Source organism: Podarcis bocagei (assembly GCF_964188305.1).
Source record: "Podarcis bocagei genome assembly, chromosome: 4".
NCBI classification, from domain to species: Eukaryota; Metazoa; Chordata; class Lepidosauria; order Squamata; family Lacertidae; genus Podarcis; species Podarcis bocagei.
In genome coordinates this window covers 12,095,736-12,119,932 of record NC_138128.1, presented here as the reverse complement: position 1 = coordinate 12,119,932, position 24,197 = coordinate 12,095,736, and the positions used below count along the sequence as shown (strand labels likewise).

At 48.0% G+C, this 24,197-nt stretch overlaps 1 protein-coding gene across 2 annotated transcripts in view; it reads right to left on the bottom strand.

Moving 5' to 3' along the window:
* The window catches only part of ZMAT3 (zinc finger matrin-type 3), a 327,537-nt gene extending 303,340 nt beyond the window's left edge, over window positions 1-24,197 (bottom strand). For both annotated transcript variants that reach the window (XR_014007079.1, XM_081190643.1), the window contains exons 1-5: window positions 23,125-24,197; window positions 18,421-18,749; window positions 15,138-15,257; window positions 10,104-10,270; window positions 9,845-9,948 (exon numbers count right to left, since the gene is read on the bottom strand). Coding sequence is in view for 1 of the 2 variants with exons in the window: in XM_081190643.1 (XP_081046769.1) it covers window positions 9,845-9,948; window positions 10,104-10,270; window positions 15,138-15,257; window positions 18,421-18,693 (664 nt within the window). In the remaining variant the exon portion in view is untranslated. The remainder of the gene's footprint in view (window positions 1-9,844; window positions 9,949-10,103; window positions 10,271-15,137; window positions 15,258-18,420; window positions 18,750-23,124) is intronic.

Here is a 24,197-nt window from a genome sequence, read left to right as displayed (position 1 = left end):
GGCCTATCTGCACGGTGCAGCACCCTGTCCTCACCATATGTTGTTGAAGCTGATTTATTAACCTTGTATACCGCCCTTCCTCAGTTATTCTCAAGGCAATTCACAACAGAAAAGTACAATACAAGAAACACAAAATCATAGAATCATAGACTTGGAAGGGACCCCAAGGGTCATGGAGAGCAATTCTTACATTGAGCTTGGTCTATTCATTTTGCCGTTTGTCTTATGTGTAGTGGGTTTTATGCATGTTTCACATCTGTCTGTGGTCAACTAGTAGGCATGGACATAGATCAGGCATGTCCCATGAGCAAGAAGACACTGTTTCAGCCTCCTTGCCCTGCAAGAAGCCTCTATGCACGTAGGAAAAATTTTCTGTGATACATTATGGCCTTTTGCAGTCTATGCGGCAGCTAGACAGGTGACTGGGAGTGGCCGACGAGACCATATAACACCGGTCCTGAAAGACCTACATTGGATCCCAGTACGTTTCCAAGCACAATTCAAAGTGGTGGTGCTCACCTTTAAAGCCCCAAATGGCCTCAGCCCAGTATACCTGAAGGAGCGTCTCCACCCCCATCATTTAGCCCGGACATTGAGGTCCAGCTCCGAGAGCCTTCTGGCGGTTCCCTGACTGCGAGAAATAAGGTTAGAGGGAACCAGGCAGAGGGCCTTCTTGGTAGTGGCGCTTGCCCTGTGGAACGCCCTTCCATCGGATGTCAAGGAAATTGTTGTGACGTGGGGTTTGTGATTTCAGCTCTCTTGATATAACATGCTGGAGACAGCTCTCTAGTAACACTTCTTTATTAAAGCAACAAGACTAAAGACTGGGGAGAGGAAAGCTACATTTATAGGGACAGGGAACTAGCAAGAAAGGATACATTTTGGAGGGAACAATATCAGGCAATTACAGTCCTGCCTTTTGGAGGGAACCAATAAGACAGAGGATCCAAATACAGCAGCTTAAATGAACCAATAGTAGCTGTACCCTCTGGAACCAAAAGGCAGTTACTTTACCCTAATGCAAATACAGACAATAATAATACAGATATAAAATCCTTTGACTCAATACACAACACCCCTCCCCCCCCTAGTGAGCACAGCAGACGTAATCTCTCAGGTACTGTGGGGTCCTACAACTTCTACTTGATCTCCTGGCAACAGGTGTTGCAGGTTCTGGATTGGGTGTTACCTGTGGTAGAGGGGCTGCTCTAGGGGTTTTGTCAGGAACAGATGGAGTCCCAGACATCTCAGGGTCCCCTATCTGTACCTCATCATCGTGAGGACTAGCAGACCCTGGTTCATTTGTTAAAGCCCCTGGTGACTGCACCTCTGGGCCATTTTCACTCTGGTCTTGCAGCTCTGCGTCGTTAGCCAGGGATGAATTATCTGGCTCCTCCCTGCTGAGCGCCCGGCGCCTCAGCTGATCTATATGTCTCTTCCACACTTGCCCATTTTCCAAGGTCACATAATAGGACACAGGTCCACTAGCCCGGGTGACCACACCAGCCACCCACCGCGAACCTCGTGAATAGTTCCTCACCCAGACCAGATCTTCAGGGGCGAGATACCTTGTTGTGTCAGTCTCAGCCTGGGGGGTTGCTCTTGAATTACGGTTTGGCATTTTATCCGAGTGGACATAATCCAGCACCGTTACCAGTCTCCTACCCAAGAGCAGCTCAGCTGGCGACTTGCCCGTCGCGGTACACGGCGTCGCATGCTGCAAAAATAACATTCGCGCGATGCGAGCTGACCAGTTACCCTCCATTAAGCACGCAATGGATTCTTTGGCTGTTCTTACCATGCGCTCAGCCTGCCCATTGGAGGATGGGTGAAAGGGCCCGGATGTGACCCCTCTTATGAAGTTATCAGCCAAGAATGCCCTGAATTCTTGGGATACAAAAGCTGCCCCATTATCTGATACAATGGTCTCAGGTAACCCGTGGGTTGCAAACAGCTGCCTCAACACCTTGATTACGGCAGCTGATGCCATGCTAGGGACCATCGCCACTTCTAACCATTTGGAATATGCATCAACGATAACCAAAAAGACCTTTCCTTGGAATGGCCAAGCAAAATCTAAGTGCAGCCGGCTCCAGGGAGATCTGGACTGCTCCCACCAGTGGACTGGTGCCCTGGCCACTTCTGGCCGCACCTCTTGGCATGCCTTGCATGTTCGTACCCATTGTTCTATGTTCCGGTCCATTCCAGGCCACCACACATAACATCGGGCTAGCGACTTCATCCTGACCATTCCCGGGTGTCCCATGTGAAGTGTCTCAAGAACCCTGTTTCTCAGTGGTGCTGGGATGATCACCCTATCTCCCCACAGGAGACAACCCTTATGCATGGACAACTCGTGCTGCCTAGTCGCATAAGGCCTGAATTTGTCTTCATGTGGACCACCTGGCCACCCCCTCCCCACCCAAGTGAGCACACGGAAGAGAACAGCATCTTTCCTCGTTTTCTCAGCTATATCAGTAGCCGTTACAGGAGCCCCCGGAAGTGTTTCCAGCATCATTATGTGCTCCGCTGGAGCAGGATCCTCAGTGCTCCCGCCAGGAAGGGGCAATCGACTCAGCGCATCAGCGTGGCACAACCGTTTCCCCGGCACATGGGTCAAGGTGTACTGGAACCCGTTCAGGAATATAGACCAACGTAACATTCTGGGGGAGAGAATTTGTGGCGTTTGTTTGTTCGGGTTGAACAACCCTAACAGTGGCTTGTGGTCCATTTCAATGTAGAAATGGCGACCGTACACATAATCATGGAACTTTTTGAGTCCTGCCACAATTGCAAGCGCCTCTTTGTCAATTTGAGCATAGTTGCGCTCCGTGGGCGACAACGTACGGGAATAGAGATGGGCTTTTCCGACCCATCCGGTTCCCTATGACTTAGCACCGCCCCCAGGCCGTATTGAGAGGCATCACATGCCAGGACCAGAGGCTTTGACTCGTCATAATGAGCAAGGACGCTCCTGCTACTCAGCATTCCTCGCAAGGAGTCAAAAGCCTTCTGCTGCCCCTGCCCCCATCGCCACACATTCTTTTTCTGCAACAGTCTATGTAATGGTTCAGCTACCGAAGCTTTCTGGGGTAAGAACGAATGATAAAAGTTAATAAGTCCCAGGAATGACTGCAACTCCGTCTTGTTCTGTGGTCGTGGCGCCTCGATGATGGCCTTAATCTTAGCATCTGTGGGGTGGATGCCTGATGCATCAATTTTAAACCCCAAGAAATCCACAGTTGGCACCCCAAAACTGCATTTTTCCTTTTTCAGTTGCAACCCCACCTCCTTGAACTTGAGCAACACTGCACGAACACGCGCAACCAGTTCCTGTGGGTCTTTTCCAGCAATCAAAACGTCATCAAAAAATGGCAAGACCCCCGGCAGACCTCTTAACAGGCGTTCCATGAGCCCTTGAAAAATCCCTGGGGCCACACAAACTCCAAATTGTAATCTGTTAACTCTGAACGCCCCTTTATGTGTGACAATAGTCTGTGCTTCCGCTGATTGTGGGGTTACTGGCAGCTGTTGGTAAGCTTGTGCCAGGTCAATTTTGGCGAACACCTTGCCCCCAGCCAGTTTAGCCAACAGATGTGATACGACTGGAATGGGGTATGAGTTTTCCCTGAGTGCCTTATTGATAGTGCATTTGTAATCTGCACAGATCCTGACTTCCCCATTTGCTTTAAGGGGCGTGATGATTGGAGTCTCCCACTTAGCAGAGTCCACGGGTGAGAGAACTCCCTGCTTGACCAATTTATCCAGCTCTGCTTCGATCTTGGGTTGCAGTGCAAATGGCACTCGCCTTGGTTTGAGTCGGATTGGGGCCACCCCAGGGTCCAACTCGAAGTCAACTGGGGGCCCTTTATAACAACCCAGTTTTCCATTAAAGAGACCAGCAAATTCTTTGCATAATGCCTCGCTCATCTCAGGGCAGGTTTGGATTGAATTAAGCCCTGATATACTCAGTCCCAGGGCGGGGAACCAGTCAGTGCCCAAGAGACTGGGGCAACTGCCCTTCGCAATCACCAGTTTGAGTACAGCCTGTTTGTCCCGGAACTGTACTCTCACGGCACACATTCCCATAACATGGATGCGGCCCGCTGAGTATGACTGCAAGGTTGCCGGGAAGGGCTCCAGAGGGGGCAACTTACCCCTGGGGAAGAATGTCCTCGCGGTCTGGTCCGACACGATAGTGAATCCAGATCCGGAGTCCACCTCCATGTCGCACTGCTGACCCTCAATCTTCACCTTGACGTGTGCCTTGCCTTGCGCTGGGAACTGCACGACCCTCCCGTTGATCTCCGTTACGTAGTGGCAGTCCTTTAGAAAATGGGTTGCTGTGGGCGGTCTGCGATGCTCCGGTCTAGGTGCTCCTGTCGCTCCCAACGCCGCCGATCTACAGACCCTGGCGATGTGACCTGTCTTCCCGCACGTCCGGCACATAGCATCCCGGAAACGACAACTCTTCCGCTCATGGTTTCCGCCACAACCTGGGCACCTGCCTCGGTGATCTTTGTGCACTGTGCAGGCCTGACGCACTGACTCGACCCCACGGACTGGGCTCTGGCTCGGAGTAGCCTCTAGCTCGTCCATGGCATGCGCAACTTCTATCTGTGGCTTAGGGGCCTTGCGACTGGCATCAAGCTCCTCTCTTTCATAATTCTCCGTGGCGGTGGCCTCCTTCAAGGCTGAAGCAAGGGTAACCTCTTCTTTAGCCACGATGCGTCTTCTGGCTTTCTTGCTGCTCAGACCACCAATAAACCGATCCAGGAGAGTCTCTTCCAGATTTTGGAAGTCGCAGTGCTGAGCGAGCTTCCGCAGTTCAGCCAGAAATGCAGATACAGGCTCCCCAGCATGATGCTGCCTCTTATGAAACTCCATCCGCCGAGCCATCTTGGTCTCAGTAGGCGCCAAGTGGCTTGTTAGGCAGGCAAGAATATCTTTGAGAGATGTCTCACTTAGCTTCGCTGGAGCAAGCAATGCCTTGGCCAGCTTGAAGGTCTCAGGCCCACAGTAGCTCAGGAATGTGGCCCTTCTTTTGCTGGCATCGGTGATCCCTTGAGCCTCTGCGAAGAACTCGAAGCGTTCGACGTAGTCTTCCCACGTGTGGGGCTCTGATGGCTGGAAGGGCTCCAATACCCTTGGACTCTCCATTGTCCTGTGGGCAGGGTCGTCTTCTCAGCTGGCCAGTGAGTCTTGTTCTTAGCTGCAATCCGGACTCTGAGGCAGGGCTGCGTTTAACCGCTCCTCAGCATTCCGGATCCCACCTTCATCGCCAGTTGTTGTGACGTGGGGTTTGTGATTTCAGCTCTCTTGATATAACATGCTGGAGACAGTTCTCTAGTAACACTTCTTTATTAAAGCAACAAGACTAAAGACTGGGGAGAGGAAAGCTACATTTATAGGGACAGGGAACTAGCAAGAAAGGATACATTTTGGAGGGAACAATATCAGGCAATCACAGTCCTGCCTTTTGGAGGGAACCAATAAGACAGAGGATCCAAATACAGCAGCTTAAATGAACCAATAGTAGCTGTACCCTCTGGAACCAAAAGGCAGTTACTTTACCCTAATGCAAATACAGACAATAATAATACAGATATAAAATCCTTTGACTCAATACACAACAGAAATAAACAACTATCTGACTTTTAGAAGACATCTGAAGGCAGCCCTGTTTACGGAGGTTTTTAATGTTTGATCGTGTTTTTAACATTCTGTTGAAAGCTGCCCAGAGTGGCTGGGGAAACCCAGCCAGATGGGCAGGGTATAAACATATTATTATTATTATTATTATTATTATTATTATTATTATTATTATTATTATTATTATCATCATCATCATCATCATCATCATCATCATATAATAGAATCACAGAACTGTAGAGACAGAAGGAATCTCAACTAAAGCATCCATGACAGATGGCCATCCAACCTGTTCTGACTTTAATTCTGCATTGGGTTGTATCCCATGTTAGTCCTACTAAAATAAAGGATAGGAATAATTTAGGTCCATTCATTTCAGGGGCTCTATTCTTAGGGACATCACAGGGATGGTCCTAAAAGGTAGCCTGGAAATCTCAAATAAATACATGCAATTAAACCAAGATCACTCCAATGAGCCTAAAGCTTTCAAAACGTATTTCAGTTACATCTTGATCAAGCTAAAGCACCTCTTGACCCACTCAAAACAAGTAAACAAACTGTCTGTCTCCTGGACTGTTTATTAAAAATTCTGCTCCGGAAATGCTGGAGGTGAAAAGGATTCCCACAGCAGATGGCCTTGGAGGGTGGCTAAGCAGCTCTGTCTTTCTGGACGACGGCAGAACGAAGAGGATCCAGGAGTCAAATGACCTGGCCTCGCGCCAAGGAAACTGAGCAGAAAATTGCCCCCGCTCAGAGCAGCATCAGAGAAGGGCAGATGGCAAATTAAGTTCTGGAGTGAGAAACCAAGGCTCACTAATAGGCAGACATACCCAAGCAAACTTTGGACGCTGTGAGGGCAAAGGCAGGCAGGCAGGCAGGGGTCATGGGGAGAGAAAATCAGACAAATAAGTCTTTAATGCTCATTTTCTGCAGCACTGACCGCCCAGGTTCTTAAACTTTGGAAACCTCAGGACAAAGCCTTCGCAAAGCCAAAAGGTACAAGAATTTTTTTTATTATATTTTTAAAGAAATTACGAAAAGAAATACAGTGGTGCCTCGCAAGACGAAAAGAATCCGTTCTGTGATTCTCTTCGTCTAGCGGTTTTTTCGTCTTGCGAAGCAAGCCCATTGACGGATTAGCGGATTAGCGCTATTAGCGGCTTTTAGCGGCTTATCTGCTGATCGGATCAGCTGATAAGAGGCTTAGCGGCTTAGAAAAAGGGGGGAAGGGGAAAAAACCAGCAGGAACTCGCAAGACATTGTCGTCTTGCGAAGGAAGCCCATAGGAGATTCGTTTTGCGAAGCACCTCCAAAACGGAAAACCCTTTCGTCTAGCAGGTTTTCCGTCTTGCGAGGCATTTGTCTTGCGGGGCACCACTGTACAAGACTCCAGCCTCTGCTACCTTCCCTGTGGAAGAACATTTGTTCTCTTTAGTGTTTCTCATGCGTTCCTGCCCCAATTTTTCCCTGGCTCCCCACCAACAAACCAACTCTCCCCCTCTACCTCTTCCAATCTACCTCACAATGCCTGGGCAGCATTCATCAACCTTGGGATCAGGGATAGTATTGGACTACACCTCTGCAGGGTGCAAGTCGCTTATGAAGGAGCAAAAATCAGCACCGTGTGGGACAGGATCCTCTTGTGTGTGTATGCATACGTGTGTGCCTGAAAACCTGCACACACCATCGTTTGCAAGGATCTGAAAACCCTTCAAATAATAACTTAGCCCCATGTCATGTTGGCTGTCGGTTTAGCTTTTATTTTCAGAGGGCTAGCTGAGCGAGATCATAAACCAAGATCGTGGCCACTGGGCCCAACACCTCCTGGCAAATAGAAGCGGAAGAAATGGAGGCAGTGAGAGATTTTACTTTCTTGGGCTCCATGATCACTGCAGATGGTGACAGCAGTCACGAAATTAAAAGGCGCCTGCTTCTTGGGAGAAAAGCAATGACAAACCTAGACAGCATCTTAAAAAGCAGAGACATCACCTTGCCAACAAAGGTCCGTATAGTTAAAGCTATGGTTTTCCCAGTAGTGATGTATGGAAGTGAGAGCTGGACCATAAAGAAGGCTAATCACCGAAGAATTGATGCTTTTGAATTATGGTGCTGGAGGAGACTCTTGAGAGTCCCATGGACTGCAAGAAGATCAAACCTCTCCATTCTGAAGGAAATCAGCCCTGAGTGCTCACTGGAAGGACAGATCGTGAAGCTGAGGCTCTAATACTTTGGCCACCTCATGAGAAGAGAAGACTCCCTGGAAAAGACCCTGATGTTGGGAAAGATGGAGGGCACAAGGAGAAGGGGACGACAGAGGGCGAGATGGTTGGATAGTGTTCTCGAAGCTACCAGCATGAGTTTGACCAAACTGCGGGAGGCAGTGGAAGACAGGAGTTCCTGGCATGCTCTGGTCCATGGGGTCACGAAGAGTTGGACACGACTAAACGACTAAACAACAAAGCTGAGTGAGTCATCTCTTCACTGCAGCCAAAACAATATACAACTGAGCCAGGGTGGACTAGGACCTGGGAAACCAGGGTTCAAATCCCCAATTGGCCACAAATTCCTCTGGGTGACCTTCAAATCAGTCACTCCCGCAGCTTAACCTACCTCGCAGGGTTGTTGTTAGGATTAAATGGGGAGGAGGAACCAGAAACACCACCTCGAGCTCCTTGGAGGGAAAGACGGACTAGAAATTAAGAAAGTAAACAAATAAACTTGATTGTGGCATAAACGTTAACCGTTTATGCATCTAGGGAACCAGGCAGAGGGCCTTCTTGGCAGTGGCAACCTCCCTGGAACACTCTTCCAACCGATGTCAAGGAGATAAAGAACTACACGTCTTCTAGAAGACATCTGGAGGCAGCTCTGTATCGGGAATTTTTAAATGTTTGGTGTTTGATCATGTTTCTGTATATGCTGGAAGCTGCCCAGAGTGGCTGGAGCGACCCAGTCAGATGGGCGGGGTACAATTATTTTTTTATTATTATTATTATTATTATTATTATTATTAGACTGTAACCCACCAAAGTTTATGTTGTAATGAATGTCAGCCTTTAAAGTGTCATCACAACAACAACAACTTAGCCTGACTCCTCCCTGAATTGCTTTGGGGTGCAGCACAGGATAAATTGCTGTGATCTGAGGGCCACAGGGCAGGTGGGAGGGGTCCCTGCCCAGCCCTATTATATTAGTAAACCTACCTCTTGCTATGTCCCAGGCTACAGCTTCAGCTATGGATGTAGAACTGGCTGCAATGATTCTGGAATCACAAGGTCTCTCATCCCTAACCTGGCTCTGCTATCACGCAAAAGGAGGTCTCTTTGAGAGCCAGTGTGGTGTAGTGGTTAAGAGTGGTAGTCACGTAATCTGAGAAACCGGGTTCGCATCTCCGCTCCTCCACATGCAGCTGCTGGGTGACCTTGGGCCAGTCACACTTCTGTGAAGTCTCTCAGCCCCACTCACCACACAGAGTGTTTGTTGTGGGGGAGGAAGGGAAAGGAGAATGTTAGCCGCTTTGAGACTCCTGAAGGGGAGTGAAAGGCGGGATATCAAATCCAAACTCTTCTTCTTCTTCTCTAGCTTCAGCTAGAAATAACATACACTGAATAGGATGCAAATTGTCAGTGTTTGAAAAAGAAAAGGTTCTGACCTCCTTTGACTCCTTCACCTGGTCCTCAGACCCTAGTTGACACAAAAGAGTCCTTGAGAAAGAGTATCTTTGCAGAGCATTGCTGCTTTTATTCTTAAAAGTCTTCTTATCCCACCACAACCAACAGCTTTATACATATTAAGGCAACCAGCTTTCAACCATCCGACCAACCCAACCCACGCCACAAAGAGACAATCAATGACCACCCTATATACAAGCATATATGAAGGAACAGGTTACTAAAATCTGACTGTGCAGTCACCCGAACCAGGGCCCCAAAATTCCCAAATTCTTTCTTCAGGGTCATTAGCTAAAATCCATTAGCTTGAGCTGTATAACACAAACCCAGCTGCATAAACAGAGCCTTCTCCTTTATCAACCCATGAAGGCTTAATGGATGGCCTTGTCAGTTCCAAGCGGAGGCAGGATGGTCTTATCTTATGTAGGTGAAAGGTTTCATGAGTCATGCTGACTCAGTTTCTTTTTGTATTAAAGAAACAGCGGTTATTTTTTAGCCGCGACAGCAAATATGAGAAGTACCTGTGTTACTCTGGACGGCATAGACGTTTCGTCTGCTCTGCATCATCTTGTATTCGTTCCCTACTTTCCGCATCTTCCTTTTGCCCACCACTTCTGATGACTCCCTGGTGTTGTGAAGAAGAAGGAGGAGGAGGAGGAGGAGGAGCAGGGGTGTGGGAAGACAACGAGGAGATATATTTTACAGGTGTCACCAGACAAGGTTAGCAAAAGCCATTCCAATCACAACCCCTCACTCTCAAAGAAGTTCAGTAATACCTACGAGAATGCGTTGTTTTGAGCTTCAGCCAGGCGCAACCTCTTTGCGTGATTCTTCCCTTGGTAGTGAGCCTGGGCCACAGCCGGCGAACTGAACGAAGCATCACACAATTTGCAGTAGTCGTTTTCCGTGGCCAGGATCACCCGCCCTCCTGGTTTTGAGGAAGCACCCTGGTCAGAAAGGGGGGGAAAGGCATTAAGGCACATCAACGTGGCTCGTTCTTCAAAACAGATGTTCTTGTACTTATTCATTCGGTTGGTGGGACTGGCTGCATGAAGAGGAGTGATGGGAGGCACCAGCCGGGGAACCCCCAGAGGAGGAAGGCTCAGAGTCAGGGGATTGGTGGTGGGACACTTAGGAGAGGAGAAGATTGGAGGAGGGAGGTGCCGGACACTGGAGGGGCAACAGGCTTAAGTGGGCAGAAGGAGTCGGTGACAGGGAACAGTTCAGACTCTGAGGCTGAAGCAGAGGAGGAGGGTCAACAGACTGCTGAAGAATCCAGGGAGTCTCCCTCTCCTGCTGCAATAAGCTCCTCTCCCGCCAGTCTCCCAAAACACGCAGAATAATGAGGAGAGCTGAACAGAGGCCAGAGGTGCACAGACGTAGTTTGAGGCTGCTTAGGAAACATCTGGGAGAGGAGGAGCCATAAGTACCTTCATTCCTGACAATTGCTCCATAAAGACCTACTGGGAAGTGTTGCTGAGCTATATGCTGTTTTGTCGGATAAAGAGTTAACTTCACTGATAACAGAGCCCTGTGTCTTTCATACTGACCTGTGTCTGACTCCAGGTCTGACAGGCACACAGTATGGGGCCTTTTCAGTGGAGGCTCCACAACTGTGGAAATCGATTCCATGCAATGTCGGCCAAGCCCCATTCCAAAGTCTATTTAAACAGGCCTTAACAACCTGCCCCATAGCACAAGCCCCATCCCTCAGTACTTTTCAGTGAACCTCAACGACCTTTTTGCTTTGGCATAATGGCCAATTAAGACCCGGGCTACAGAAACGGTACTGTTGTCAATTTTTAAATATTACAGTTATGCTAGGTTGCAGTCATTGTACAGTCTATACTGGCTTCTAACAGTGTTTAGAAGGAAATGTAAATTTAAGTGGTTATAATATTGTTTTTTGCAGCATCCCACATCACACGTCGCTGCCATGTTTGCACGCTACACCAAACCATAGTTTAGCACTACATAGGTGAGTCCGGATGAGTTTCAGGCACCCATGTCTCCAGCTAGAAAATTTACTAGAATTTCACCTTGAAAGAATACTGGCTTTTTTTTTTTTTAAGGGACGCGGGTGGCGCTGTGGGTAAAAGCCTCAGCGCCTAGGGCTTGCCGATCGAAAGGTCGGCGGTTCGAATCCCCGCGGCGGGGTGCGCTCCCGCTGCTCAGTCCCAGCGCCTGCCAACCTAGCAGTTCGAAAGCACCCCCGGGTACAAGTAGATAAATAGGTACCGCTTACCAGCGGGAAGGTAAACGGCGTTCCGTGTGCTGCGCTGGCTCGCCAGATGCAGCTTTGTCACGCTGGCCACGTGACCCGGAAGTGTCTCCGGACAGCGCTGGCCCCCGGCCTATAGAGTGAGATGGGCGCACAAACCCCAGAGTCTGTCAAGACTGGCCCGTTCGGGCAGGGGTACCTTTACCTTTACCTTTAATATTGTTTTTTACTGCTTGTGTGTTGGTTGGTCGTTGGTGAACAACTCTGGTTGGCAATTTCTTTTGCCCTACACTTTTCTGCATTCACCCATAAGCATAAATGGTGCCCATAAGCATGAATGGCTCCCATTTACTTCTATGTGATGGGAGAAAGCAGTTGCAATCAGAGTGATCAACGGCTTTACAGCAGGATCTAATAAAAAATTTTACATAAGAAATTGTCTCCCCCCAGTGGCTGACCTCATCAGCTACTGTAATCTTTACTCCCACAAAAAATGTTTTCCTTTCCTTTGGATCACTGGCTACAGTTAGCTAGGACTGAGGGAATGCAGGCTGTGACAACGTCACAATGCTCAGTGAGTGATTCTACATGTTTCTGGAGGCAAGGGGGGGGGCCTTGATAGTGGGATGTCATTTTTTTTGCAGCATCCCATATCACACGTCCCTGCCATGTTTGCACGCTACACCAAACCATAGTTTAGCACTAAATAGGTGAGTCCGGATGAGTTTCAGGCACCCATGTCTCCAGCTAGAAAATTTACCAGAATTTCACCTTGAAATAATACTGGCTTTTCATTCCATTAGAGCTAGGGATCATGGTTTAAAACAAGGGGAAAACAGGTGCAAAATCTCTCCCCCTCGCACCATGGTCCTCATGAACTCCTCCATTTAAATTACATTGTCCTGGGAGGGCACCTTCCACGGATGCCAGTGGAATCTTCTCTACAGCCTCGGTCCAGTATACCTGAAGAAGCGTCTCCACCCCCATCATTCTGCCTGGAAACTGAGGTCCAGCGCCGAGGGCCTTCTGACAGTTCCCTCACTGCGAGAAGCCAAGTTACAGGGAACCAGGCAGAAGGCCTTCTCGGTAGTGGCACCCACCCTGTGGAATGCCCTCCCACCAGATGTCAAAGGGAAAAACAACTACCAGACTTTTAGAAGACATCTGAAGGCAGCCCTGTTTAGGGAAGCTTTTAATGTTTAATAAAAAGGTAAAGGGACCCCTGACCATTAGGTCCAGTTGTGACCGACTCTGGGGTTGTGGCGCTCATCTTGCTTTATTGGCTGAGGGAGCCGGCGTACAGCTTCCTGGTCATGTGGCCAGCATGACTAAGCCGCTTCTGGCAAACCAGAGCAGCGCACGGACACACCGTTTACCTTCCCGCTGGTGCGGTACCTGTTTATCTACTTGCACTCTGATGTGCTTTCGAACTGCTAAGTTGGCAGAAGCAGGGACTGAGCAACGGGAGCTCACCCCGTCGTAGGGATTCGAACCGCCGACCTTCTGATCGGCAAGTCCTAGGTTTAACCCACAGGGCCACCCGCGTCCCTAATGTTTAATAGGCTATTGTATTTTAATATTCTGTTGAAAGCTGCCCAGAGTGGCTGGGGAAACCCAGTCAGATGGGCGGGGTATAAATAATATATTATTATTATTATTATTATTATTATTATTATTATTATTATTATTATACCAGCACGGCATAGCAGCTGTGGTCCAGATGAAAGAGGTAGCTCCCCACCCCATGCCCGACGGACCTCCAGGATGCAACTTACATAATAAAAATGCAGAGTGTGGAAGTTGCATCCAGGAGGGTGTTCATCAGTGTAAGCCTTTCTGCTTGCCTGTAATCTCCCTTCTCCGCCCATCGTGTGCTGTTCTGGGGGTTCCCCCGCTTCTTCAGAGAAGATTTGTGCAGGAGACATGTGGGGGGAAGCAGAAAGGGAAGCCACCTTTTGGTAGCAGGAGTCCTTGGTGCTGGCTTCTGCTAGCTGAACGGCACACCTTTAATATATTATCTAGCTGTCAATATTTATGCATGGGAGTCCGTGGGACACAGCAAGGAGAGATCACCCTGTTCCCAGGGTTTTCTTTGGAAGAGTAATTTGTATGCATTTGAAGAACCCTGGGATACGAAACGAAATGTGCAGACACCGTTCACATTTTTGCATGTGAAATTAGCCTCTACCCTCCCTTTTCAGAGTTTGATTTTGCTCCCCGCACTGGCAGATTTTGCTCTCTGCCCCCCCCCCCCATTACACCCATGTAATCCCACCCTGCTTTTTTGTAGGAGAACCAAAGCAGCTTTCAACAGAGCAGAGCAGAGCAATAAGTACCTTTTTAAAAATACATCATAAGGACACAAGAAGAGCCCCATCTGGTTCAACATTCTGTTTTCACAGTGGGCAATGTGATACCCCCAGGGGAAACCGCAAGCAAGACATGAGGGCAACAGCATTCTTCCTTCCTGTGGCTTCCAGCAAGCGGTATTCAGAGGCATGGCTGCTTTCAACTGTGTGAAATGAGACACATGCATGCACAAAAGCACATGGCAAGTGTACGTCCTTGTCTCATAGACACTGGCCAGGGAGTGCATCCCCATCAAGCTCAGTGGAACATAATTCAATGCCTCCCTTTCCATGGAGGCGCAGATTGCAGCTATAACAAAGGCGACATTTTTTCATCTCCGCCAAGCTAAGCAGTTGGCTCCTTACCTCTCTTGCCCTGACCTAGCCGCTGTGATCCACGCGACTGTCACCTCCAGGCTTGATTATTGTAACTCACTCTACGTGGGGCTGCTCTTGAAACTGACCTAGAAACTCCAGCGGGTGCAGAATGCCGCGGCGAGACACCTTACGGGGTCCTGGCCGCGGGAGCGCATTCATCGGGTGCTATACCAGCTGCATTGGCTCCCGGTGGAGTACAGGATCAGGTTGAAGATGCTGGTTTTAACCTTTAAAGCCCTATACGGCCTAGGGCCCTTGTACCTATGGGACCGCCTCTCCTGGTATGTCCCAGGACCTTGCAGTCTGCAAATAACAACATCCTGAAGATTCCAGGCCCCAGGGAGATTAAACTGGCCTCAACCAGAGCCAGGGCCTTTTTGGTCGTGGCCCCGGCCTGGTGGAAGGCTCTCTCACGAGAGACTAGGGCCCTGCAAGATTTGACATCCTTCCGCAGGGCCTGCAAAAGGGAGCTGCTCCACCAGGCCTTTGGCCAGGGTTCAGTCTGACTCATTTTCTCTTTGTATAAGAACAAGCAAGAAGGATGTTTCCCAGCCCGCTCACAGGTTCTTATAATATCAGTGTAAACAGTTGGTCCTGGCGAGTATTAACCGCTTTCAATTTTAACCTGATGATTGTCATTTGTCCAGTTTTAATTTTAATTTATTTGAATTAATTTGGGGATGCATTTTAATCGATTGCTTGTTTTTATGCATATTGTATTATTTATATGATGTTAGCTACTCTGAGCCCGGCTCTGGCTGTGGAAGGTGGGGGTACAAATAAAAATGTATTATTATTACTATTATTCTGCGCCGACATGCTCTGGAACACACACTGCAAAGCAAAACCCCCACACAACTAACTCACCTGGAGCGGAAGGGAAACCACCGGTTGGGTGGCTGGCTCAAGGGAACTGCTCATCCTGGCAGGAGCTGGACAGCTGTTGGCAGCATAGTAATTCCGAAGTTTCTTACTATGGTTTTTACCCTGGAAAGAGAGCCTGCGTTAACAGCTTTCATGGGCAGCCATATAGCTGTGTGACAAGAAAATGCGGCTGCAGGTGGGGTTTACTGTGAAGGTCGATGCAATCCTCAACTGTCAATATTAATCAAAAGAGAGAGGAAAGGTTCTTTATCTTCATCCGCACAATGTGGCTGTCATCAGCGTTTTAGGACTCTTTCACTTAATAGGCAATCCTATTTTGTTTGTTTATTATAGTCCACCTTTACTCCATGGAGCTCTAGGTGTTGTGAACCACCCTGTAGGGCTGGGAAATATATCGCTATATGGTTCAAAACCAGTTTCAAGTCCATATCGTGATATCAGTTCCATAGTTTGCGACTTGGCAATATATCGCGAATCATGATGTGGGTGGGTGGGTGTGCTATACAAAAATCACAACACGGGGAAACCGTGAAGCCAGCCAATGACTCTACATAGCTCCATCCTTATTTCAGACATTGTGATCTATGAATACAGTGGTACCTCGGGTTAAGTACTTAATTCATTCCAGAGGTCCGTACTTAACCTGAAACTGTTCTTAACCTGAAGCACCACTTTAGCTAATAGGGCCTCCTGCTGCTGCCGCGTCACCAGAGCACAATTTCTGTTCTCATCCTGAAGCAAAGTTCTTAAACTGAAGCACTATTTCTGGGTTAGCGGAGTCCGTAACCTGAAGCGTATGTAACCCAAGGTACCACTGTATATTGTGATGTTTAGCTGGTGATATATCACAAAGTTGAAAACCAGGTATTGCCCAGCGCTACTGCCCTGAGATCTATGGATGAAGGGTAATATACATATTTAATAACTAATAAATAATAACATGGTTCTCTTCCTCCCTGTTTTATCTTCACAACAACCCTGCAGGTAGGTTAGTCTGAGAGACAGTGACTGGCCTAAGGTCACCAAGCACGTTTCAACCAACCCTCTAACTACTAAAGGTAAAGGGACATCTGACCGTTAGGTCCAGTCGCGGACGACTCTGGGTTGCGGCGCTCATCTCGCTTTATTGGCCGAGGGAGCCGGTGTACAGCTTCCGGGTCATGTGGTCAGCATGAGTAAGCCGCTTCTGGCAAACCAGAGCAGCACACGGAAATGCCATTTACCTTCCCGCTGGAGCGGTACCTATTTATCTACTTGCACTTTGACATGCTTTCAAACTGCTAGGTGGGCAGGAACAGGGACCGAGCAATGGCAGCTCACCCCGTCGCAGGGATTCGAACCACCAACCTTCTAATCGGCAAGCCCTAGGCTCAGTGGTTTAACCCACAGCGCCACCCACCTCTAACTACTACACCACACTTAATTTACTAGGGACAGAATACACACACACACACGTGTGTGTGTGTGTGTGTGTGAGAGAGAGAGAGAGAGAGAGAGAGAGAGAGAGAGAGAGAGAGAAACTGGTTGAACAAACAGCCTCCCACTGGTCATGTAAAACTGCAGTAGTTTTCAGTCACACAAAAATCTCATCTCATTTTGCACATTTTTTAACACTCAAGATATACCCAACATGTTTCTGTCAAGATGCCTTGCATTGCGCAAAAATGCATCTGTACACACAACCTCTTTTAGGATGTTTCCTTTTATGCTGTGCAACTGACTGCGGAGGTCAGCAATACAATGGTACCTCGGGTTAAGATCTTAATTCGTTCTGGAGGTCTGTTCTTAACCTGAAACTGTTCTTAACCTGAGGTACCACTTTAGCTAATGGGGCCTCCCGCTGCTGCTGCGCCGCGGACGCGCCATTTCTGTTCTCATCCTGAAGTAAAGTTCTTAACCTGAGATACTATTTCTGGGTTAGCAGAGTCTGTAACCTGAAGTGTCTGTAACCTGAAGTGTCTGTAACCCGAGGTACCACTGTATTACAGTAAACCATCCCCTCCTCCAAATGTAGAGCAATTCTGCCAGACAGAAAAGATGCATTGCTAAAGAGGCCTAGGGAACATAGCGGCTCATTCTCTTGTGAGGGGCAGTACTACTACTACTACTACTACTACTACTACTACTACTACTAATTATTATTATTATTATTATTATTATTATTATTATTATTATTATTATGTGTAGCATGTCTGTGTGTTCCAAGCACTTCACACAGTAATCCTTACAACATCTTTGTAAGGCAGGCCAGGAATGTTATCCTCGTACTGCAAATCAGGAAGACTGGGGCTTCCCTAAGGCCACTTAGTGAGTTCATGTCAGGTTTGATCTGATTTTGAAGACATTACACTGAGGTCAGGAACTGAATTTTGCCAGTTATCTCCTTGACCATCATGGGCCAAGTTAGACAGGAGGGCGGAGCAACCCACCTGGCCATCACCTGACATCACAGCGTCACCAGGTGAACTTTTCCACATTTCCAAAGTGCTGTGTCTCCACCTCCATCATTCAGCCTGGACACTGAGGTCCAGCTCTGAGGGCCTTCTGGCAGTTCCCTCACTGCGAGAAGCAAAGCTGCAGGGAACCAGACAGAGGGCCTTCTCAGTAGTGGCACCTGCCCTGTGGAACGCCCTCCCAGCAGATGTCAAACAGATAAACTACTATAGGCCTTTTAGAAGACATCTGAAGGCAGCCCTGTATAGGGAAAATTTTGGTGTTTGATGATTTATTATGCCTTTATATTTGTTGGAAGCTGCCCAGAGTGGCTGGGGCAACCCAGTCAGATGGGTGGGGTACAAATAATAAAATTATTATTATTATTATTATTATTATCATTATCATTATTATTATCATTATTATTATTATTGCAGTGGTGCCTCGCAAGACGAAAAGAATCCATTCTGAGAGTCTCTTCGTCTAGCGGTTTTTTCGTCTTGCGAAGCAAGCCCATTGACGGATTAGCGGATTAGCACTATTAGCGGCTTTTAGCGGCTTATCGGCTTAGCGGATAAGCGGCTTAGCGGCTTAGAAAACGGGGGGAGGAAAAAAAACCCGCAGGAACTCACAAGACATTTTCGTCTTGCGAAGCAAGCCCACAGGAGATTCGTTTTGCGAAGCACCTCCAAAACGGAAAACTCTTTCGTCTAGCGAGTTTTCCGTCTTGCGAGGCATTCGTCTTGCGGGGCACCACATTATTATTATTATTATTATTATTATTATTATTATTATTAGTGTGCAGTGCTGGTGTTCACAGCTTCCTCCTCACCTGGTAATGAGCCTGGGCTTGCTGCGCAGAATTCAGCGTGACGTTACAAAGCCTGCAGCACAAAGGCTTACAAAGTTCCTCCAACACAGGGTCCTGCTCCACCCCTGTAGCAAGTTCCTCATCTTGTGTGAGTGGCAAGGACGGCCCCAGTCCAAGAGGTTTCTGTGGGGATAGTCGCAAGTTGGCTGCAGGCCTGGCGCCCACTGACATAGGAAGCGATGGGAGCTTCTCAGGAGGAGCAGGAGGAAATCCAGCTTGATGCAAGAGGATCATTTGTCGAGAGAACGTCTGGCATCGCTTCTTTTGATGACAGGAGACCAACGTCGGCTCTGGACCAGAAACACAGAGAAGTTCCACTAAAACAGGATCATCCAACATTAGGGTGCAATTAAAGGGGGTGAAATTTAATTTCCTGCCAATTTCTTTAGTGAGGGGTCATAAAGATATGGTTTTGGGCATGAAGAATTCAAATCTGCTATTATCTTTATGATTGGACAACATTTAGCTTGGAAAGACTACGTTTGATGAAGAATCACATAAAGTGCTTTCAGAAAACCAAAAAATTATAACTTCAGCTTCTGAAAATGTCAGGTAGTGCATCATCATCATCATCATCATCATCATCATCAACAACTAACTTGGCAATCAATACCTGAAGGAGCGTCTCCACTGCCATCGTTCAACCTGGATGCTGAGGTCCAGCTCCGAGGGCCTTCTGGCGGTTCCCTCATGGAGAGATGTGAGGTTACAGGGAACCAGGCAGAGGGCCTTCTCGGTAGTGGCACCCGCCCTGTGGAACGCCCTCCCATCATATGTCAAGGAAATAAACAACTATCTGACTTTTATAAGACATCTGAAGGCAGCCCTGTTTAGGGAAGTTTTTAATGTTAAGATGTTTTAGCTGAATTATCGTGTTTTTAATATTCTGTTGGAAGCTGCCCAGAGTAGCTGGGGAAACCCAGTCAGATGGGCAGGGTATAAATAATAACAAATTATTATCAATATCATTAAATCATAGAATCATAGAGTTGGAAGGGACCTCAAGGGTCATCTAGTCCAAGCCCCTACAATGAAGGAATCTGAGCTAAAGCATCCATGACAGATGGCCACCCAACCTCTGCTTAAAAACCTCCAAGGAAGGGGAGTCCACCACCTCTTGTGGGAGTCTATTACACTGCTGAACAGCTCTTACTGTCACAAAGTTTTCCCCAAAATGTTTAGTTGGAATCTCCTTTCTTGCAACTTGAAGCCATTGGTTCGAGTCCTACCCTCCAGAGCAGGTGAAAATAAGCATGACCCCTCCTCCATGTGACAGCACTTAAGATATCTGAAGCTGGCTATCCTACCTCCTCTCAGCCTCCTCTTTTCCAGGTTAAACATACCCAGCTCCTTCAAGTGCTCATCTTGCTTCCCAATTTTCTGTCTTGTTGGTATTGTCTGTATTTGGGCCTTCAATATTTCTCCTTTTAGAAACTCCCATCCTTCTTGGACTCATTGAGTATTTCTGACTAAGGGATCACATCCAGTAGCTCCTTCAACTTTTCTTAAAATCCAGAGTGCATGTCTGACTACACTCAGTTTTCCCTTGCCTCTGTATCCTGAAACCCAGGAGAATATAATCACTTCCTCCCAAGTTTCTGTGCACATCAATCAGTTCCTCCCTATTGGTGAGCCAGATGCCAGATGCCAAAGGGGAGGCAGCAAGCAGGCCCTGAGAGCCACAGGAACTCTCCCCATTCGTGATTCCCAACAATGGGCATTCAGAGCATACTGTCTCCAACAGTGGAGGGGGAACATAGTTATCGTTCCTTCTTCTTGTTGTTGTTATTTATATACTTCTCCTACCTAGGCAGTTATCTTTCCACAAGGGCCAACAATTATGCCGAAATCCAGCATCGCCTGAGCTCTGCAAGTACAGCTTTCTCCCGATTGAAGTGCAGAGTGTTTGAGGACCAGGACATTCGCAGGGAAATCAAAATGCTTGTTTACAAAGCTATTGTACTGCCAACCTTGCTGTATGCTTGTGAAACACGGACCACTTAAAAACGCCATCTCCAACTCCTCAAAGGATTCCATCAACGGTGTCTCCAAAAAAGTTTATACATCACTTGGGGAGAGAGGTGAACTAATATCTGTGTACTGGAAGAAGCAAAGATCACCAGTGTCAAAGCAATGACTCTTCAACATCAACTTCATTGGACTGGTCATGTTGTGCGGATGCCTGGTGATAATCTTCCAAAGCAACTACTTTATTCCGAACTTAAAAATGGAAAACGCAGTGCTGGTGGTCAACAAAAGAGGTTTAAAGACTGTCTTAAGGCAAATCTAAAAAATGTAGTATAAACACTGACAACTGAGAAACACTGGCCTGCGAGTGCTCCAGTTGGAGAACAGCCTTTACCAAAGGTGTCATGGGCTTTGAAGACACTCGAACTCAGGATGAAAGGGAGAAACGTGCTAGGAGGAAGGCATGCTTGGCAAATCCACACTGCGATCAACTCCCGCCGGAAACCAATATCCCCACTGTGGAAGGACGTGTGGATCCAGAATTGGCCTCCACAGTCACTTACAGACTCACTGTTAAAACCGTGTTTATGGAAGACAGTGTTACTCGGCTACGAGTGATCGCCAAAGAAGAAGATACTGCCCACTCCAGGTGGCTTCCAGCACATATAAAAGCATAATAAGATGTAAAACATTAAAAAAAAAATCTCTACAGGGCTACCTTCAGATGTCTTCTAAAAGTTGTGTAGTTATTTATCTCATAGACATCTGAAGGGAGGGCATTCCACAGGGCGGGAGCCACTACCGAGAAGGCCCTCTACCTGGTTCCCTGCAACTTCACTTCTCGCAGTGAGGGAACCACCAGAAGGCCCTCAGAGCTGGACCTCTGTGCCCAGGCTGAACAATGGGGGTGGAGATGTATAGGGCCGAGGCCTTATGGGCCTTTAAAGGTCAGCACCAACCTTTGAATTGTTCTGAGAGCCAATGATGCCCTGATCGTCAATGAATTCATCTAATCTTCCTCTAGAGCCCTGCATACACGATGGGTGAAGCTCATACCCTCCAACATTTCTCCAATGAAAATAGGGATGTCCTATTCAATAATCATAATCATATTTATACCCCGGCCATCAGACTGGGTTGCCACAGCTACTTTGGGTGGCTTCCAACATGTATATAAACGTAATAAAACATTAAACATTTAAAAACTTCCTGATACAGGGCTGCCTTCAGATGTCTTCTAAAGGCTGTATAGTTACTTATAGTTACTTGGCTCGGGGGTTGAACAACTCCACACCCTCCAACATTTCTCTGCTGAAAATAGGGACGTCCTCAGGGAAAGCGGGACATTCTGAGATCAAATGAGAAACCAGGGCGGCTTCTGTTTATCCAGGACTGTCCCTGGAAAATAGAAACACTGGGAGGGTCTGCAAGTTTTGTGAACCTATGTGCTACGCACAGTACAAGCTCTGCATGGAAAAGGTCCCAGGTTCAATCCCAAATGTCTCCAGGTAGGCCTGGCAGGGACACCCTGTCTGAAACCCTGGGGAGCTGCTGCCAGTCAGTGTTGTCAACCTTGAGCTAGATGGGCCAATGATCTGACTCAATATTAGGCAGCTTTCTATGTAAAAGCTATTCGGCCAGTGAAATGCAACCTTTAGCTTTTAACTAGAAATACAAACTATCCTGCAAAGGCGCATCACTATCTACCTGCTTTTTAATATTTTCCTCGCCTCTATGCTAAAGCAGCCGGAAACAAACTGGAAGGCCTCACTATTGCCTTGTTCAACTGCCTGAGCAAAGAGGGCACCTCAAATTATCCAGGAGCTCTGACCGGTGACATCATCACTCCTGCTCCGGAAAAAAATAAAGTCTCAGGCTTTGATCCCCTGCATCCCCCCCCCCCCCCCACTACTACACTGCTGATTAAAACCTGTGGTATTAAAAAATGCAAACTAAAACAAAAATATAGATGGGAATCCTGTCTTGTAGACCTTCCCCCAACATGCTTCTGGTGGCTAATAAATCAAGGAAATGCATGAGGGAACATGGGCAAATGATGGAAGCTGTGGAGAATATCCAGAGATGCAAACGTGACTCATTGCTGTGCTTAAAGCCAGCATTCAAGGGTTGGTTTGGCCCACAGATTCGTTGAACAGGTCCTTTATCCTCAGTTGCCCCTTGTGTAAAATATAAAGGATGCAACACCGGGAGGTCATATAACTAAAATGTTATGTGCATTTATTACCCTCATTAAAGCGTGGGATCTGCACTTGAGGTGATAAGTCATTCGCTTAGGGGTTGTTTTTTTAAAAGGCAAATTCCTGGAGGATAAGACTTTGCCTGTTGCTGGCTATGACAGAGATAGTGCATGCTTCTGACTGCCATCATCATACTCAGCTTGCAAGTACTGTATCTGGCTATCTGAAGGCATATTAGTGGTGCTATAGATCACACACCCAACACCAGGCACACACAGTATGCGATGCATTGCAAAGAAAACAAACCCACCCCCCTTTGCAAAATGCCCCTAAAGGAGTGTGCAGCGAAGCTGAATGAAGCCACGCACAGCCCTGTCCACACGCAAGTCAACCCCACTTTGTCCAATGGGGCACGTAGGGTCGCAGCTGCTCTTAGACGCCGGTTCCCCGGCTATTCTATTCCAGGCACATCGAGACGAGGACATGACGATGGACCTACCGGCTTCGCGAAGGCTTGTGGTGGAAGGAAAAGAGAGCGATTCACAGGAGGCTCCTGCAAGGATTTTCCCGGAGATGGAGCCGGCCAGGAGCGCGCCGCATCCCCGAGCATGGGATCGTGGAGAGCTTTCGTGGCGCCTCTTTTATAACTTAAAAAAAGCCAGGTCTAAAGGGGCTACGAAGAGAACCGGTGGAGGGGCGAGAAAGCCGGTGGAGTGGGGGGGGGGGAGAGCAGCATAACCGGACACAGATGGAAACAGCTGCAGGAAGTGACTGCAGAGCAAAGCGGGGAGGGGAGGAGACTTGGGAAAACTGCCCTGTCACGTCTCTCTCTGGGATCATGAGTCTCTCCATGCGCAGGAGAGCAGCTGAGAGAATGCGCTCTGCTCCTCGGTCGCGTCTGTGCCGCCGGTTGCTCTCCCGTTTGGACCTTGCGAACCACCAGCCGCTAAGCAAAGCCCGGGCGGAGCGTGCAAACTTCCCGGCGGCGTCTTAATAGCTGGGCTGCGGGCCGCTCCTGGGGACCTGCTGCCGGCGCCTCTCCCGCTTACTGGGGAGCAAAAGCTAAGGAGGCTTCCGCGGCGGCGGAGCGGTAGATCCTCAAGGGTTGGCCGCGTCGCATCTGCGCGGTCCTAGAGGTATATCCTGAGAAGGGAGCCCCTCTGACTTCCGAGGCATAGGATGATGACCCAATCCTGTGCATATTTACTCGGGAGCAAACCCGTTGGGAATTTGCTCCCCCAAAATTATGGGCGCGCAGGACTGTAAAGCTGCGCCGGGTAATGCTGTGCGTTTTTACGCAGCAGTTCAGTGGGGCTCGCTCGTTTCTCAGTAATAGTGGCGTTGAGTTGCTGCTAAGGCTGTAAGCCTCACTGCTTCCCTTTGTGTAAGCCCCATTGAATTCAGTGGGGTAACTGAATAGGCGTGCAGGATTGTGTTTATAATAACTCAACAACCTCAGATATGCAGATGACACACCCTTGATGGCAGAAAGTGAGGAGGAATTAAAGAACCTTTTAATGAGGGTGAAAGAGGAGAGTAAAATATGGTCTGAAGCTCAACATCAAAAATACA